At 38.3% G+C, this 14,418-nt stretch overlaps 1 protein-coding gene across 2 annotated transcripts in view; it reads right to left on the bottom strand.

Annotated features, from left to right (window-relative positions):
- The window catches only part of SHQ1 (SHQ1, H/ACA ribonucleoprotein assembly factor), a 101,180-nt gene that overhangs the window by 68,805 nt on the left and 17,957 nt on the right, over positions 1-14,418 (bottom strand). For both annotated transcript variants that reach the window (XM_025984750.2, XM_072720429.1), the window contains one exon: positions 7,818-7,945. In XM_025984750.2, the coding sequence (XP_025840535.2) occupies positions 7,818-7,945 (128 nt within the window). The remainder of the gene's footprint in view (positions 1-7,817; positions 7,946-14,418) is intronic.

Raw genomic sequence — 14,418 nt, 5'->3', positions numbered from 1 at the left:
AGCTGACAGTCAGCAAGGACATGGGGACCTCAGTTCTACAGCCACAGGAATTGAAGTCTCCCAACTATTATATGAGCCTGGAAAAGGACCCTTACTCCAGAAAAGAACATAGCTACCAAAACATATTTTAAAAAGAGAGAGAGAGAGAGAGAGAGAGAGAGAGAGAGAAGATACCCAAATTTATCTATAGCCTTATAAGATCCTGAGCAAAGACTGAGCTAAGTAAGCAAGCCCAAGTCCTAAGCCATGGAAACTGAGTAAAATTAGAAGAGTTTCTAATTTGTGGTAACTTGTTACACAGCAAGAAAAACCTCATACAGTGATTTATCTATCACTGTTACTGCAGTTAGTATTTTTCTAACTGCTGAACTTTGAGCATTACTTTATAGATGTGTTGGCAACCTGTGAATGAACCATTTAAATGTGTTTTGCCCATTTTTTTCTATTTGATGGCTTGTCAAATTTAAGAACTCATAATCATAGATATGACCCTCATCACACCTCCAAATCTATTGCATTCTCCCAATGACTTTGTGAGATCTTTTGCCAATGAATTATTTATTTTTTGTGTAGCTAAATATGTGCATCTTTAAAAAAAAAAAAAAAAAACCAGATTCTGGATTTACAGCCTTCAATAAGGCTTCCCCAACCCCTGAATTGTACATGAAAGCCTCTCAGCTTTTCTTAAAATTTATGATTTCCTTTTAAAAATATAATAAGTCTTTAATCCATCTGGAAGTTACTTTTTTCATATTTTAAGATTTCGGTTAATTCCAGATGAATAGTTAATTGTGCCAACACAGTCTGGTCAGTAATCCATCTTTTCCCACTGTACTGAACCACCAACTTTGTAAAACAGTATCTTGCTTTTCTTGCTAAAAATTACTTCCAAGCATTTTCAACTTTTGTGATTGTAAATACAACATTTCCACCCATTTCCAGTAAGCTATTGAGAGGAGAGAGAAAATATTTCTTTTCACATACCCTCTTAACCAATGTTTGGCTACCCGGACCAAAAAAACTAAAGTCCTTAATAAATGCTAATAAGAAAAAAAGAAAAACTTTAGGTCAACATTAGTAAGGTAAGCAAGTGTGAGACTAAAGTTCCTTCTAAGTTTCCTTTGATGTCTATAATACAGGTAAGCTATCAAGTTATCTATTTTTTCACATTAAAATATAAGCATTATCAGTTATTACCATACCTGCAAAGTAAAATACATCTGGTCTTAAAGCAAGATTTATGGAAAGAGTAACAGCTAACCACACACAAGTACTCAGTTCCTGGCCAGTGCGAGTAAAACATGGCCTACTATTTGTCTTAGAGCGATTTCCAAAGAAACTCAACCATCTAGGTATTTTAAGTTACCTCTAAATAAAGTGTTATCTCTCTCTCTTACTTTGCAAAGTAATCCTTAATTTTCCTTCCATGCCGCATCAATCATCTTCAAATGCACTTAAGAAAGTTTTTAAGCCCAATAAAGAGGAGCATCTGGATTTCAGTTCCAGTGCTTCCTATCAACCTCCTTTCCAAATAACTTTAAAAGGTTCTTTCTCCAGGGTTTAGAATTGCCCATTATATTTAGGTAAGGACAGGCTAAACTGCTAACCAAAAGATCCCAAAATACAGTGGCTTATATAAGAAGTTTTTCTCCCACGCTACTATTCTGAGTGAATGATCCAGGACTGGTGAACAGCATCTCCATTACATGACTTCCATCTATGCATTGAAGAAAGCTGCTGCAGGTTTTTACCATTTTCTAACCAATGGGAAAGCAGAATGGGATGGCAAGCATCTGCTTTCTAAATAGTCCAGTGCACATAGCACTGCCACTCATTTCCCATCATCCAGGACTCAGTCACGTAACTACACCCAGTGGCAAAGGAGGAGAGAAAAGGTAGTCACCCAGGGCAATCACTCCTATACCCAGCTCCAATTCAGGAACCCTCTTAAGGGAGGAGGACTAATAAAAGACACCTGGCTGTCTGTGAAGCTAACATTTAGATAAAAAATTATTAAATCACCTTTTTTTTTTTTTTTTAATTTTAAGTAGGCTTCATGCCCAACATAGGGCTTGAACTCATCATCCTGGGATCAACAATCACACACTCTACCAACAGAGCCAGCTAGGCACCCCTACATTGCCTTTTCAGTATTCCCAGATCACCCTCTTGATACCTAGCTACCATCCCTTTCTATCTCTGCTCAACAAAAACTGCCCTTCTGCTCCTCACAACTGAGTAAAAGTCAAGAGAGACTATGATTACTGACACATGCTGGCCCCTTCTCACAGAGTTCCCCTAACCCACTTCAGTCTTCTCTTAGGAGACTTCACTTTACCACAGCTTCTTTTTGTTTAAAGGCTTCCTTCCAGCAGTTTTTACCATCTATCCTCTGGGGAAAAGAATCTTAAATACAGTCATTGGAAATTACTAGAAGCAATATTCCTTTACTCATTAAAATTTACTTAGTGCAAAAAAAACAGGTCTTGAAATATATTCATTTAATAATTTTTTCAATGATGTTAGAGATTTTATGATTAAAAAGTACGAGAAGAACAAAGAAATATATTTGCACAAGCATTGCTTACATAAATGACAAATAACTATGAAAATGCATTTACTTCATTTGCTGGCCATAAAAAATGTGTCTCTGTGTGTGTGTATATATATATATATATATATATATTTTTTTTTTTTTTTTTTTTAAGAGGGAGAGAGAGGGGCCAGGTGGAGAGAGAGGGAGAATCTCAAGTAGGCTCACCTAGTGTGGAGTCAGATGCCAGGCTCAATCTCATGACCTGAGCTGAAATAAAGAACTGGACACTTAACCAACTGAGCCACCCAGGTGCCCCAGAAATGTGTATACTTTTAAACTTAATGCAGGTAGGTTCAGGTGAAACATTTTTTAAAGACTAACATTTGGAAACAAAATTAATAAGACAAAATTAAAGGGCTCATGAAGATCCCTTAATTTAAACAAAAGCTCTCAGTTCAATTAAAGCAATCTGATATAAGGAAAATGTAAGAAGGAACATACTCACTCCATGAAGAAAGTATACCTAACAAAGTATTTTAGTCCCTTAGTATTTCATAAGGTTTAAGGCAGTATTTACCTAGGCATAGTTTTTGAGACGTTCATTACTTTAGCTAATAAGAAAATGCCAAGTGTTCATGATGATATTCTCACTTGAGAAAAGCCTTTAACCTAGTTGACTAATAAGGACTTCTGCTTCCAGATAATTCTAAATCATAAGGTAAGCATGCCCAGAACCATTTAGTAACACATTAACTCATCTAAATGTTTACTCCTTCATTCTTAAATAGTCATCCCTGCATATATGCTTCATAATTTGTAAAGGCTGACCTGGGAACTATAGGTTCTGATGCTCCATTACCCACAAGTAAGGGCTTTGGCATAATACAGGTCATTGTCCTGACTGTAAATATAAGAAAAGCCTACTTGAATGTGCTCTTCTGAATTCTTGGATGCCAGGTACCCCCTAGCCTTTCCTTACAACAAACCACCTTTTTCCAAGTGTTTCCAGTCCCATTTTGCCCTAAATAGTTCATTAATAATATACAGATATATCTAAATTCTGAAATTCGAGCACAGAAAACAGAGATAATAAATAATAATATCAACAAAATAGGAAATCACTAGAGAAACCACCAAAAGTCTGGGCTCCCCAAGGCCTTTTTTTATTGGAGTTGTAAATCCTATCAGCCAAAGAGGAACTTGGGAAGGTTTGCACACAATCAGGTCTAACCAGCAGCAGCAATGGGAAGAACTACAGAGGCAGTGCCAACAATACTTGGATGATTGCCACCATGAGTAACATTTGTCAAGCATTCGTATGACTTAGCTACACTACAAAGCAGCTCTGCTATATAGTTCACAACATTTCAGTTAATTATACTTCTATAAATAATCTACAGTCAAACAAAGGCAGCTGAAAGCTCAAATCATTTGGGGAAGAAACTGGTGCCCTATCAGGATGCAAAAGGCCCAGGGCCACCTCCCAACATTAAAGACCCCAATCAAAAAAAAAAAAAAAAAAAAAAAGACCCCAATCAATATGTCTGACGACTGACTGTAAAGGGGCTTCCTTCAAAAGGGAAAGTGACCTTCTTACTTCACTTATAATATTTTCTATTTCTGTTACTTTTATATCATCCCTTCTCTCTTAATCCCCCTCCCAAATATCTGTCTTCCATGGGTCAACAGTGAAATAATCCCCGAACTGGCTCCTCTCAGAGGAATGCTAATCTGTTGATTGTATTGTATACTTTCTGGAAACAGATCAAGGGAACCCAAAGAAAATGTGCTGCATTCAAACCTCTAGCCTAAATGGGTAGCCCTGAGTGCTACAACTTTCAAAGCTGACACTGACAGTTAGCTCTACAAACACTGAAGAACTCACTGGTGCCAAACAGGATGTCCCTGCTAGGAAGTTCATTGACTAAAAATGTTATGTGGTGTCACACCAAGAAACCACGTGCCAAGACTCTCGGGCTGAGATTAACCACTGAAAGACAACATGGGAAATGTGGTGAGTCCATCCTCATGAAACCAGAGCTCAGGGGGAGCACAGCATTTTAACACTTCCATTTAAAAGCCTTTAGGGAGGAAGACTGGGATCATTGCTGAAGATGTTAATAAAAGTCTCCATGTTGTAACTCAGGGCTACAACGAAAGTGACAGGAATCACCATCCAGGCAAAGGCAGGGAACAAAGTTCACCATCCAAGCCTTACCTGGAATTCAAAACAATCTAGCTTACTATTTTATGACCAAGAGGAATCAAAGGTAAGCCCTCACCTGCGCTGTTGTATCTGCCTGGCAACGGCTGATGAGGGAGCATAAAACAGAAAACACCCCACTGCAATGCCAAGAAAAAGGAAGGAGACTCAGGAGGCAAAGAACAAAGAGGAAATGAAAGGGAAAATACAGCAGTAGCACACTCCCTGAGTAGGCTCAGGACTTCAAGGTTTATTTCTTGGCTGATTCCTTTCTCCCATATTGTAATCTGGTTTCAACACACTTTAACTTATTTTCCCAATTCCAGGTGTCTCAAATACTTGAACAAGGGAAAAGAAAAGAAATGAAAAAAAAAAAAAAGGCAGGCAGGAAGAAAAATCTCATTAACAAAAGCTTTATAAATGTACAAAAATTTTAATTTCACAGAGAAGCCATTCAATTCCTGGCTCTCCTGTCATTGATTTTACTCTACAATAATAATCTCTAACATTTACGACATGCTAGGGATTTTAAGTACGTCATTTCATTCAATCATCAAGACAATTCTAGGAGGTAGGCAGGTATAGAATTTTGGCAGCCACCCAGCAAAGATGCCAGATCACACCACTAGCCTGTGGTGCAGCAAGGCATTGATGCCTGAGCCCCAGCTTTAGTTCTATCCCATCCTTAACCCTATACTTGGCACACATGGAAAATGTACTTTCTGTACAACACAGCGCTCAACTTCTTCTACCTTTAATCACATGTCCTTGGGGGATCCCTGGGTGGTGCAGTGGTTTGGCGCCTGCCTTTGGCCTAGGGCGTGATCCTGGAGACCCGGGATCGAATCCCACATCAGGCTCCCAGTGCATGGAGCCTGCTTCTCCCTCTGCCTATGTCTCTGCCTCTCTCTCTCTCTCTCTCTCTCTCTGTGACTATCATAAATAAATAAAAATTAAAAAAAAAATAATCACATGTCCTTGGTATTTTTAAAGGTGATATTTAAAATGAATCTCCACACTAGGTTAGTGGATAGATATATGCCCTGGGTTGGATGAAGATGAAGGGACGGGAGGGCAGATGAATTGGCTTACTCTTCTTTTACAACTACACACAGAAAACCAACCTAACACAAAGGCTCACTCTCATAGAAAATAGGACCTAGAACAAGCCACAACTGAGCAAAGTAGAGCAAGTTAGAATTTGAACCAACTGGAATGCCTTTTCTTGATTTTTAGGGCAACTAGCTCACCCTTGTGGACAGAAAACTTAACTGCACACCACCTCATCAAAATACTGCGCTAAAATTGGGGAAACTTATTCAGACCACTAGATAACCTCAATGACTCCAGAGTGAGCAAGCTTTCCAAACAGATCTACATGACATAGATAATGAACTATATTGTTTTAGCAATCTTATACCCGAAAATTTGTCAATATAATGTGGGAAGTCTCTGAAAGATTCTTAAACTGAAATCAAACATAAAACCAAGGATTTGTTGAAAACAATGTAATGAGTCATTATTTATAAATGACTTTCTCTTCTGCAGTAGAGTCAATTATCAAAGATTAAAGTAGCAATTTTTCAATCTGGAAGAAATCATATAAGCTCTTAATAAAACTTAACTACGAAAATATCGACAGCAATATTTATTTATTCTCTAAATATTCACTGCATACTTAGTATATAGCAGGCACTACATCAGACAACAAAAACAGGGCAAACAACAGGCTACTGCCTTACTACACAGAGAATCAAAAACTGTTCTGCAACAGACCTATAGCTACTTCAGGCGGAGTGGCCAAAGAACACCACTACAGAAAACTGTAAATGACCTAAATGTCCACCAGTAGTCATGAGCCCAAATGTTCATTTGTATATACAACAGTACACGAGGTAGACACTAAACCTCAGGTAAAAACCCTAAGTGCGGATATGGAAGATGAACAACAAAGAATACAAACTGGAGAAAGCAAGGGAAGAACAGACTGCACAGGAGACTGTATAAACTTCTCACAGCAAATATCGAGATGTGGGTATATGCAGTAAAAACACCCCAACATTGTTAACAGTGAGTACTTTCAGAAAGGGGAGTTTGGAGTGAGGAGATTCTATATTCCAATTCATATATATGGTTGTGTATTCCTTTCATTTAAACACTGAAATTTCATTTTTTTTATTTAAAGATTTTATTTATTCATGAGAAGCAGAGACATAGGCAGAGGGAGAGGCAGGCTCCCTGTGGTAAGCCTGATGCGAGACTCAATCCCAGGACCTGAGCCAAAGGCAGATGCTCAACCACTGAGCCACCCAGGCGCTCCTGAAATTCCATTTTTAATACAGAAATAAAAGTCAAATCAGTATGACTGAGCACGAGCCTTCTATTTTTGATCTATCCAAAACTGTTAAAATTCTAATGTACAGAATTAACATTCTGAAAAAACTGGGGAGGACATATCAAATTCATTCAACAGCCTAAAGGGAATGAAAACTAGATCTTTTCCACCATTAATAATACTCAAATGCCCTTACCAGAGAGGAATGTTCAAATCTTTTTAAGGTTTCTTTATTTGAGAGTGAGAGAGTATGCATGTACATGCGTGCGCACACACACACATGCAAGTTGGGGAAGGGGCAGAGGAAGAGAATCCCCAAGCAGACTCCCTGCTGAGCACAGAGCCAGCCATGGGGGCTCCATCCCACAACCCATGGGATCATGACCTGGGCCTAAACCAAGAGTCATATGCTCAACTGACTGAGCCACCCAGGTACCCCTAAATGTTCGGATCTTTCAAGCAGATTACTCAACTGCTACAAATGTCTTGTGTGCTCATGTCCCTAAATTTACTTAAAAAATAAAAATTTTAAAAAGGAACTCAATGATTCAAAACCAAAACATACTTCAAAAGACTGTTCCAAGACAATTCTAATCACTGAATAGCATTTTCCAGTCCGGGGTAAAGACTCCATTTCCAAAATTAGCAAACCAAAATAGTATCTTCCCTCTGAGGCAATTAGAATTGTGTACTTAAGAACAAGGAAGACGGTAAACAAATGAGCCTAATTTTGAGTTTCTTACCTAATGCAGCATGATTTTCTTGCTCCTGACTCTTTCCCAAAGAGACCATCATTTCTGTATATGTATCAGTCCACCAAGGATTATACTTCAAAACCTGTTCAACGGCCTCATCTTCAAAAAAGTCAGCTCTAGAAAGAAAACAGTGAATAAACTTGTTACATAGAACTGAGCTGGTTTTCACCTTTTTAAATTTTATCTTAACTCATCACATTTGTACTAGAAATATAGGTTATTAATTCAAAGTACAGATCAATGAAACAAGCACCATATTTACTTTCTCTGTGGTCACTAGTCATCATAAAATGAAAGCCATGCATCTGACTAAAGGGATATCTGATACTTCTGCTCTGTTCTGAAGCAAGGTGCCAGTCCTCCCCTGAAAGCCCATCCTCTGTACTGCAGTGGCATGGGATGAAGCAAATCTGAACATACAATGGACTGGAGAACTTATGCTAGATTTGTAAGTACCACTTATTTAGGTAAAGTTACAACGAAGAAAACAAAAAATTTTAACTCCACCAAGCAAAGAAAAATAAACATATCAATAGGAAATACAGGATACTGCTACCCACAAAAAGGCTACACATAAACACACATACACATTTTTTGGCACTTGCTTTCATATTTTTCACCAAGATACAATTTCTCTGACACGGCTCTGCTAATCTTAGTAATTTTAGTCTTTGCTTAAAATTATTTTTTAAGATTTTATTTATTTATTCATGAGAAACACAGAGAGAGAGAGAGAGGCAGAGACACAGGCAGAGGAAGAAGCAGGCTCCATCCAGGGAGCCCGATGTGGGACTCGATCCTGGATCTCCAGGATCACGCCCTGGGCTGAAGGTGGCACTAAACCGCTGAGCCACTGGGACTGCCCTGCTTAAAATTATTGAAAAAGAAAAAAGCAAGAAAAAGAACAGAAAATTTTTCTGTACTTTACTTTCTCATTTTAAAAAAAATTTTTTTAATTGAGAGAGAGAGAGAACAAGAGAGAGAGCATGAGCAGAGGCGAGGGGCAGAGGGAGAAACAGACTCCCAGCTTGAGCGGGGAGCCTAATGCAGGACTCGATCCTAAGACGCTGGGAGGGCAACCAAAGCCAAAGGCAGACACGTAACCAACTGAGTCACCCAGGGGCCTCTACTTTCTCAGTTTTATCTTGAAAAATAACTGTTATATTCAAAATATACTCCTGGAGGTCATCCATTCACAATTATACGACCCTGCATTCAAAGTTGAAAACTGGTATTCAATGGAAGAGAGTGACAAAAAGTATTAACTCTTGGTGAAAAAATTATTTATAGTTCAGCTAATTAGAAACTCAAGAAATTGGATGATTTCATAAACTGATCTTCTGGCTGAAAGTTTTATCAACTGAAATATTTTTTCTTTCAACTGAGACAGTGAAATCTTTCTAAAAAGAAGTATCACAGGTAACCCACAGAATTCTTCATATGTGCCAAGCACTGCACTAAATGGTTTTCACCCATTATTTTCTTGAATCCTTACACCACCCCCAGGGGCACAAGAACTATTAACACTCCCATTTTATGTGAGTGGAAACTCAGCGTCAGAAAATGTGTATCATGGCCAAAGTCAAAGAACCAGTAAGAAGTATGGCCAGGATCTGGACCCAATTAAGTCTTATTCCAGAATCCAAGCTATTAACCAGTATAAACATTTCATTTTTATGCTTAAGGAAGTAAAAGTACATAATGGACAAAACTGAATAGCAATGATCTTGAAATGGTAATTCTCAATATCAATTTTGTCATATGCACGAGAGAGATTTCAAGAATATAATACCAAAAAATGGCTAAAATGCTAAATAAGTCAACAAAAAGTACTGACTCTCTGCCCTGTTCCAACTTCATTTTGGGCAGTGGGATTATGCCACTGACAGGACATAGGCAGTCATCATCCTTACGAAACTTACAGCATCGTGGGAGAGTCCAAAAATCACAAGTGCTAGGTAATTGCTATGATTTAATAGTACAAGCAACTACAGCAAAGTGAAACTGGGACAATAGGAAGGTTGTCTCTGGAGAAAAAAACTATCTAAGCCAATAGCTGAATGATAATTAACAGTTAACTAGACTAAGAAGGGTGGGAGAAAATACTCTGACCTGAAGGAATAGTTAGCAAAGGCTGGGAAACAAGAAAGCATATTTAAGGGGGAAAAAATTTGAGAACAGCTGAAAATATTATGCTACAGTTAACAACAACATTGTTAACAACCACATCAAAAAATCCTAGAGGACTTTTATCCCCCCAAATAACTGAACACTTAAAAGCTTTTGCATCGTCTGACATTGCTATGTCTTGGAGTATCACTCTCACTGCAGTCTGGAAAAAGGTCTAAAGGAACAAGCCCCAAGGCACAGAAATCATGCAGGCCTAGAAGAGGGTAGCAGCAACGGACAAGGAGCTAAGTGGATGGAGCCAACCTACAGCCAGAAGTTAGAATCCTTAGGATGCAGGAGTAAAGGGAGACAGAAATCAGGGTTTATGCCCAGCATTCTGGCCTGGACAATTCAGTAAACAACAGTGCCCTCTGATGAGACAGGAACATAGAGATGACTGGAGATATAATGACTTTCACTTGGAACAGGCCGAGTTTGAGAGGTCCTTGTAGGACATACAGAGACTAGAGCAATAGGCAGTTAGCCATACAAATCTGATGCCCAAGAGACACACATGCGAATCATGAGCATTTGGACAGTGACAGAGGCCAAGATAGAACACAGAATTGCCCAGCAAGAACTTGCAGAGTGAGTAAAAAAGGACTCCAGACACTGGAGCACTGACAACATTTAAGGCAAAGTGGAAGAGCCCATCTGAAAAGAGGCTAGGTTTCCCTTAGAGAAAAGTGATGGGGAAGAAAACAACAAACACGACTTTGTAAAATATCTCTACTGCCTCCATGCCCTCCTTCCAAAAAATTCAAAATGTGTAAATAACTCCTTTGAGTGAAATCTCACAATATAGTCCCAATAGTTTAAAATGTGATGGTTTATTCTTTATACTGTTCCTGGTTTAAGAGTTTCGTGAACAAAATCTGGTTGATCGAACGTTCCACTTTACAAAATAAATTTATTTTCAAGTTTTTTAAGTGTCATTCGTTCAACGAGCATTTACTGAGTGCCCTGTACACAAGCAGCATCAGGGAGATGAAGAGAAGTAAGGCACTCCTGGCCCACAACTTAATGGGAATGTATACAAACACAGAACACTATACAATCAAGATGAGCTGTAACTTGGGAGCACCGAGGAGGGCTTCCTCTGCCTGTCTGGGAAAGAGGGTGCCAGGAGATGACAACAGGAGCTCAATCTTAAAAGAGAAGTCAAAGTTATTCAAGCAAGGTAGGGCAAGGGATAAAACAGCTATCAAGGGAGTATCACGAATAAAAAGTGTGCAAGAAGCAGTATAGTACATACAGGTGGAGAAATACTAAAATTCTTTACTGCTGCAGTGTAAAATGTGGGCAGAGAGGCAAAAGAGAAGCTCCAGAGGCAGGTACAGTCCAGATCGTAGAGTACTTTCTATGCCATTCCAAGGAGGTAAAGCTTATGCCTCAGACAATGGAGACGAAGTAAGGTTTTAAGCAGATGTTCATTTTCAGTACTTAAGACATTATACTGGTGGTTTTATATGACTGACAGAGTTGCAGAGGTCCAGGCTGGAGAAAAAGATACCAAATACAAAGTCAATAGACTGCTGCACTAAGGCAGACACATACAAGGACCAGAAAGAGACTGAGTGAAGGAAATAGGAAAGAGATAAATGGTACCACTTTAGGATAGATTAGAAGCGTGGGGTAAGAAAGCAGTCAAAGATAAATCCTAGGCTTCTACCTTGGGTGACTGGCATGAAAAATGGTACACTTCGTAAAGAGAAAATTCAGGAAGACTCTCCAGGTAGAAACGATGAATTCAATTTTGGACATGTTACAATAGCAGAATCATCAAACAGTCGTTCTCCAAAACCTTAACAGCTCTCCAAACTCTTAACAATGTGGCTTTTCTTCAGAGCACTTGTCACCATCAAAGTATTGTCCCCATGAGGGCAGTGACCTTGTTGTAGTCATGCTAATCCTCAGTGTATGCGACACTACCTGGAATGCAGCTCATCCAAACAAGTATCTGTTGAATAAGTAAGTGCACTCGTGAAAAAATGAACAGATGAAATTTTACTCTAATGCTTTTTCCTAAGCTTGGCATTTTGAATAAAGAGACATGTCAGAAGCAGGTGACCCTCTTCCTAGCCTCATCATTACTACTTACAGTCTTGAGATTCCTCAATCAATTCAAAAGCCTAATCAGTATACCAAGCTCTTCAGTGAATCTATAGTACTGAAAAGTTACAATTTAAAATGGCACCCCAGGGATCCCTGGGTGGCGCAGCGGTTTAGCGCCTGCCTTTGGCCCAGGGCGCGATCTTGGAGACCCAGGATCAAATCCCACGTCGGGCTCCCGGTGCATAGAGCCTGCTTCTCCCTCTGCCTGTGTCTCTGCCTCTCTCTCTCTCTCTCTGTATGTGACTATCATAAATAAATACAAAAAAAAAATTTTTTTTAAATAAAATAAAATGGCACCCCAAATGTACTGATCATTTTTGTACCTTTTCTTATCTCACCGATATTTAGAATGCTGACTAAATTCTATTCTCTCCAAAAGAAGGAAATAGGCAAATTTTATGAACTGGTTAAGGTGAAAGATATGCCAACAATTAAAATACAATATGTCTGGGGAAGGAAAAAAAAAAAACATTCTAGCAAAAGAAATATGAAAACTTGGCTATAATAGAACAGGAATGTCTATTAAAGAATGTTTCAAAATGCCTTCGACAAACTGTAGTGTAAAAATAATATCCAAAAGGAGTTACGAATGGTGAAAAATAGATATCAAAAACAATATGTGTTTATGGACCATCTGTTATATGACTAGTATTATGCTGGGCTGCAAAACACACAGCAGGGGGTAAAACATCACACGATGGCACCTAGAATTTACAACCAAAGATTTTTAAAATAATGATCATCCTAAATCATTTATATGTGCCTTTGAAATGTATGAATTTTTCTATATGATGAATTTACCTTACTGTATTCTGCCTTGGGATGGATTTAAAATTGGTTTTCCCTAAGCTCCCAAAAAACATGACACCATGAAGAGACACCATGACCCAGTAAAGACAAGTGAAACAACTTGAAAAGTATATTACACACTAACATATGTTATGCATTACACATGTACATTGCATTTACATACATAAATGCGTAATATAAAATATTCAACGTATTGTCTAGAAGGTAGGTAAAAACTGAAGTAAACCTTTTCTTCCACTGTATTAACCAATAAGAACAATTTAAAAAGCACTGAGCTAAAAAAAAAATTAATTGAAAATTTAAAGGAATTTTACTTGCACTTCATTTATTATTAACATATTTAGGTGAGGCACTCAGCTAATATAAATAATGAGTAAGAAGTAACACAAAAATTACAATTAGCCAAAGTCCCACCCTACCAGAAAAGTCACAAAGAACCTTTACCTCATGGCTCCCACTCTCCGACCTGCCCATGACTAAATTTAAACCACTCGTGTAAGAACCGTTCCTTGAGAAATGGAAAGAACAGTTCATGCATACTGTGAAAGAAAATGAGCTCTGGATAAAGAGACACAGAAGTGGAGAAAAATAAGGACTGCATATAATATCACACTGTTAAGTATAAATTCCAATTTCCTAATTCTCTCAGGCCATACAGTTATTCTTCCAGTTTTAGAAGAGAAGAGATAGGCAGTTCTTCTAATTAAGCTCCCTCCCACTTGAAATTTTAGTCTTGTGAAGCTCATTCTGTTTTCATGCCGGCCGGAGAAATTTGCTGACAATGAAATTTCCCACTTTAAATATTCAGCATGATTTTAAATAGGTTTCTTCAAATTACTCTTCAGTGGACCTTTAAAACTACAATTAGAGAGATAAAGGTAATTAGAAATGGCAATGTAAATGGAGCTGAATATCTCAGATGTCCTCCAAAATATAATATACCCTGCTCTTACCCAGCTCCCCCCAGGACATTGAATAGTTTGACCATTTATCACTACACATCACTCAGTGCATTTGCACATCACAAGATATATTTCTGCCATTCCAATTAGTCTCCCACTGTGTCATAGGAGATAGAATGTTAATCACAAGTGCAACAGCAGTTAAACTGAAATAATGTACATAAAAAGGAAATACAAAATGACAAACGGAAAGACGTTTTTCAAGTTCTGACAGAGCCACTTAGTAGTGGTATGACCTTGGGCAAGTCCTTTAACCTTCTTTCCCTAACTGTTGTGAAAAGTGATTTAAATAATCACTTGAGAGTGCTTGATAAACTAAAAGCACCATACAAATATAAGGGGAAATGATGATTATAGCAGCACATATAACAAGTTTAGAAATTGCTGGCCCAGAGCTTGGGAAGAAGAATAATTGAGGCAACATCAACATATGACTCACATCCTAAGAGATACGAGCTAGCATCCACAGAGGCCAGGTGACAATCCCTTACTCGGAAAAAATGCTACTATCGTGGCCAATGAGAGACATCAGT

Source organism: Vulpes vulpes, chromosome 9 (genome assembly GCF_048418805.1).
Source record: "Vulpes vulpes isolate BD-2025 chromosome 9, VulVul3, whole genome shotgun sequence".
In the NCBI taxonomy this organism is placed as follows: Eukaryota; Metazoa; Chordata; class Mammalia; order Carnivora; family Canidae; genus Vulpes; species Vulpes vulpes.
This window is presented reverse-complemented; position numbering and strand designations above follow the sequence as displayed.